This window comes from Atta cephalotes (assembly GCF_000143395.1).
Source record: "Atta cephalotes unplaced genomic scaffold scaffold00298, whole genome shotgun sequence".
Taxonomy (NCBI): domain Eukaryota; kingdom Metazoa; phylum Arthropoda; class Insecta; order Hymenoptera; family Formicidae; genus Atta; species Atta cephalotes.
Window position 1 is genome coordinate 1 of NW_012130362.1, and position 5,747 is coordinate 5,747.

Here is a 5,747-nt window from a genome sequence, read left to right on the forward strand (position 1 = left end):
AAATAAATATATTAACATTAAATATAAATAAATATATTAACAATAAATACAACTAAATATGATTAAAAAATATTTATCCAGAACGTCTTTCAATTCTAATTTTGATGAAATTATACTCAATTGATGTGTTTTTTTATACGAAACGAATGAATCTGACAGAGAAAAATTTGACTCTGCCTCGCGAAGTGAGAGTATTGATATGACAGATTTTGTAACCTCAATAGTGGAAAACTTCTACGGTAAATATCTTGCTTCACTGGGTAGAACCACACTTAAAAAAAAAAATCTGATAAAAAATCAGATTCTTCAAATGAGATTCTTTAAATTCATAAAAATTGAAGTAGCAAGGTTTGTTGAATAAATACCTTCGGTGATGAACTTGCTATTTTACAATTCAAGGCACTTCTTCTTAACCATATATAGAAATGTCGCTACTGAAAGTGTGACGCCACCAACGAGATACTATTAAAGACCGATATCCTTAACGGAAGTTCGCGTCCTTGTGATATTGAAGTAATTAAAAGTTAAAAACTGATAATATTGTACTAATTTTATGGTTTATTAGTTTAGTAGACGTATTTATGCATTTAGAACTCAATAATACTCGATTTTTCTTTAAAATTGTGATTTCAGTGTTATCGTCAAAGTTTGATTATCAAAAGATAATAACTGCAGAGAAAAAATTATAATTTTTCTACAATATATAGGATATTATAGCTTTGCATATTTATTTATGGAATATTTATGTAATGAAAAATCATGAATTCAATGTATGAGCCAAATATTTATGTTAATATAGCAAATTGATATAAATTGTCAACATTCTTCAATTACCTCCGGATCCTTGGAGTCTTTTTTATACCGCTAAAAATTTGCCCAAGATGATCTTTAATGCATGGTCTATAGTAATAGTAGTTGATGCAGTAATAGTAGTTGATTAAGGAATAGGCGTAGAAATCGACCAATCATAGTTGATTATTTTTCTCACATTCAATTATGATTGATCGATTTCTACGCCTACTCTTTAATCCATTACTGCTACTGCCCATTGTAGACCATGCATAATAGTGGTGCCTTTAACCTTTAGTGAGGGGCTCCGTACAATAACAGAAACAGGGAACAGAGAATAAGAATTTTAACTTATCAGAAATCATGTATTATGGAATATACAGTTTTTGATAAGTTGAAATTTTTATTCTCTATTCTCTGTTCCCTCTTCCTTTTATTGTGCAGAGCCCCTGACACCAGAGAGAAACCTAAGAGAGGCCATGCCGAACTTTTTCCTGTTACCAGAAATCATCTCTGTACATGTACACTACCGCCAGTACATTCATTTTCAGTGTAGGAACTATGTGACTATATACATTTTCTGACACTATCAATAAAATCGTATCGTCAAAAGTAGATGTGGTTCGTCTTTGTACTAAATCCTCAGGATAGCGTGCTATGATCCATAGGAGAGATAATGATCAGAAGTTTCTCTATGCTATGATGAAAGTAACAAGTTACGTTCGCACGCAGGAAACTTTTGATTGATTGCCGAAATCCATATGTAATAGCCAATCGCTACTTTCAAATGAGTTGCAATTGCGTGAAACTTTTCACTTTTCACGTTTCCGAATAAAGAATGAAGTTATATAATCGCTCTCCAAGTATATACATTTTTTAAGTCTGTTAATTGACTAGAATATAGGAATCCGAAGATTTCAATCTTTTTTCAGTGATTTTTGAAAACGCGCTAATCATGCGAACGCTTAAATATTTATTATGAAAATTTTTGTCTTTTTACGGAAATAAAAGAATTCAATTTTTTTCATTTTATGAAGAAAAATATTATATACAGCACAAGGTGTTGATAAATTTAAACATATATTTGGCTCTTTTTTACTTATAATAGTAGTTTTATTATGATAAATATATAAATAAATATGTATATATAATTTATAAATATATAATAATCATTAGTAATCACGATAACATATTTTATAAATAGGATCAAAATGGATATTTAAAAAAGAATCATTAATTTAAATTGTATTTATTAATACTATCAGGCAGTAAATATTATTACAGTGATTTTATTTTTAGTTTCACATTGATTGTTTCTTGATATTAATAATTAATGACATTTATTCATTTATTAGAAAATGAATAATTAAAAATCTAAATATAAATGTATTCAGTAAAGCAGAAAATTCGACTCGAATCTAAAATAGCAAAGTAATAAAAGTTCGATATTATATCAATATAAGATATATTAAATAACAAAAATTTTATATTATAATATATATAAGTGACATTGTTATCGAGGAAATTTTAATCGTATATATATATATATATATATATATATGTATATACATATATATATATATTGAAAAGGATGTGAGGAAGACATTGTTATAATAAAAATAAAAATTCATTAAAAATCATATTTAAATATATACATAGAAAATAAAAATGTAAGCAATATTTAATAATCATACTCATTTAAGGATTAAAGGCTTCGCATTTATTCATATTCCAAGTAAGATTGCGTACTTGTAATAAAATGAAAGAAACTTTTTAGAGATAGTTATGTGTTCTTTCTAACTAAAGATCTTTTTTCATACTATATAAATGTTAGTTAAGTCAAGCTTGAAAACGTAGCAAGCTAAAGTAGGCCTTTATAAAAATGTAATTCAAATTTTTGCAAATATTGCAAAAAGTAATGCTACTCACTTTCTATGCTAAATTAATCATGAATTTCATATGGATCATCATAGAAATTTTTATAATTTATTAGGATAGAGAAAGAAAAAACAACATTAGGTTCATACAGAAAAAAGTATATAAGATATTCCATTGTAGGTGTTAAAAATCGTAATAATGCTCAAGGATAAATTCCCCAAGATCATTTTGAGAAAATCCTTATATTAGCCATATTAAAACAATATAAAATTACCAGTTCTAAATTCAAAAGTTAATAATATTAGGATCAAGAGTTTTTTCTTTCTTATAGCTAACAAGTTCTATGTTATCTAATGCGTTATCTTTTTTATTTTATCTTCCCTCTATCTTCGCTTTTTGTCACACATTTTTATACTCCAATACTCATTTATCATTGAGTTTGTTATAATAGTTTGGTTAACCAGTTATATAATAAAATTAACAGAATTTAAAATTAAAAATTGCGAGTTCATTGGATTTGACTTACTGTTTTCACTGTGATATCGAATTAAGTATATAAAGTTAGCAAATCACTTAAAGTTTGTAAGTTCGGGTATGTAATACAATGCAAAATACCAACCACATCTGAACACATGAACACTTTAGACGATATGATTCGCTAAATGCTTAAAAAAACTATTTATAGCCTCAATTTTGGTATTAATTAAAATTTTCGTTTTAAAATGATTTCAGGAATTTATTCTTAAGCGTCTTTACTTTAGGGACATTCGATGGCAAACAATTGATAATGACAAATTAAGATCTATGGATCCTATCAATTATATAGTCATAATAAAGACTATAAATTTAGTCATAATAATGACTAAAAGCTATCGAATAAATGCATTTGAGGAGACATTATTAGCGCTATTTGTGACATTTTATCTTCTTAGTTTAAATACAAAACAAGTATAGAATGATACAAATAGTGTTAATAATGTCTCCCCAAAGGCATCAAGAAACAATGACAATCCCTAATGCCTGATAACAATAGTTATTAATATATTATTATATTAATATTTTAATTAGATTATCAGTTTTTATGAAAAGACCTGATTTTCCTCTTATATAAATAAATGCGTGATTATATATTAAATGACTTTAATTGCGAATATACTATGTATATTTAAACTTGAAAAATATGTGTGCATATATAAGTCTTATAAAAGTAATAATTATTCTTAAGTAGTTTTCAATTCATTTTTTGCTACTTTCAAATATTTTTTTTAAATATGATCGAAGAAAAGGAAGCAGAAATTGTGAAATGTAAGCAGAAATTTGTAATATTTTTATAAATCAACTGTAATTAATAAATAGATTTATAAATGGTCTTGTAAAGTGTAACCTTAAAGGTAAAAGAACTATAAATGCTATTATAGTTCTTTTCCTAATTCCTAAAAATTAGATACTTACATTTATGATATTACTTATGACTTCAATATTTTTTTCTTTCTTCCATCACTATGAAACATCAATATTCGAAAAATAATATTAAATATTTTTTAAACTTATTCTTCATTAAAGAAAAAAATGTTCATACAAATATTTAAATTTATAAGTTTACTCTGCAGTCTCAAACATTTTATAGAAAATGTATGCAAAAAGTAAATATAATCAAACATTTTTTGCCATTTCATAAATTTTCAACACCATATAATAATCTTGTTAAAATATCTGAAACGTATCTATCATGATCTTGAAAAAGTTCTTCCAACATATTTATATATTCTCATTGCTTCAACGAAACTATTAAGCCCTGAGAACATTTGACACAGCAGGAACGTCTGCAAAATCCTAAAATTTTACTGAATAATACCTGAAATATACATTTGCATTTCCAAAATGTATTTGTAGATAAGAAAATTTTTATGGGCAATGATATTTTGAAATTTTCATTCATTGAAATTTTTAACATATAAGAGACGGCAAACATCTATGAATCGTTCCCTTGGACAACCCATATCACTTATCCATATTTTGAGATGTAAAATAACAATAGTATGTTGCATTGATGCATTTCAATGCACAGGAATGACTTTGGAAGAATACCACCAAGGGCTAGTCACAATTAATTTATGTTTGCTGAATATTTACATCAAACGAATTAATATCTCTAGTCAGCCTTGCGTGGCTTACGCTTGCGAATATTAGGACTACTGGTATCAGCTTTACTGTCTTTATCTTTCTCACTCGTTTCTATTTCATTCATCTCAGATTCTTTTGTTTCAGATTCCTTTGCTTCAGATTCCTTCGTTTCAGGTTCTTCTGTTTCAGATTCTTCTTCATCTATTAAATCATCTCCAATGTTTTCTGCAATTTCATCTTCGTCTGAATTTTTCTCTTGAATAGCACTGTCTGTTGCACCAGTCTGTTTCTTCTTGCCTTGTTGCTGTGCCGGTTTTTGTGGGAAAAAGAAGTCAATCAAACACACAACAAGCTACAATCACAAATACAGTTAACATCATCTGTTTGTTAGATATAGAAATTTTATACATAATTATAAAATATATTATTCCTACCAGTCCTAATATTGTGCCTAAAACAACTGTTGCAGCAGCAAAAATCAAGTAACTACCCCACACAGGTAGTCCAACATCTTCCAAAAGTTGATTGTGGATATTCTGAGTGAAAACAGTAATGTTTCATTGAAATTTTTACAATAGACGTAATATTATTTGTGTGTGTGTGTGTATGTGTGTATGTACGCGCACGCATGTGTGTCTTGTGTATGTATATGTAACTTACACGTAACATTTGGGATAACTTAAAAAATTGACTTAAAAATGACATGTGGAATGAAGTTGGATTTTTCCAACTAGATATTGGATCCACTTTCGTCCATGTCTTTTCAGATACAAATTCGATCAATGATGATATATCTCTCGGACTTTTATACTGCCTAAATATCCCATTGTTTACACTAGGAAATAAAAAATTAATTCTAAGATACATTGTTATAAAATTTAATACAAATTAATTTGCAAAATATTAAAAAATAATTATGTTTTTATATATATATATATATATATATATATATATAT

General features: G+C 26.9%; 1 protein-coding gene across 1 annotated transcript; it reads right to left on the reverse strand.

The window, feature by feature from the left end:
• Positions 1–4,764: 4,764 nt before the first annotated feature.
• LOC105625206 (thioredoxin-related transmembrane protein 1-like) lies at positions 4,765–5,626 on the reverse strand (the record flags this gene model as incomplete). The annotated part of the gene is made up of 3 exons (XM_012206547.1): positions 4,765–5,143; positions 5,226–5,327; positions 5,452–5,626. Coding segments are annotated over 3 exons (601 nt in total), but the record flags the coding sequence as incomplete, so codon positions are not given.
• Positions 5,627–5,747: the final 121 nt, after the last annotated feature.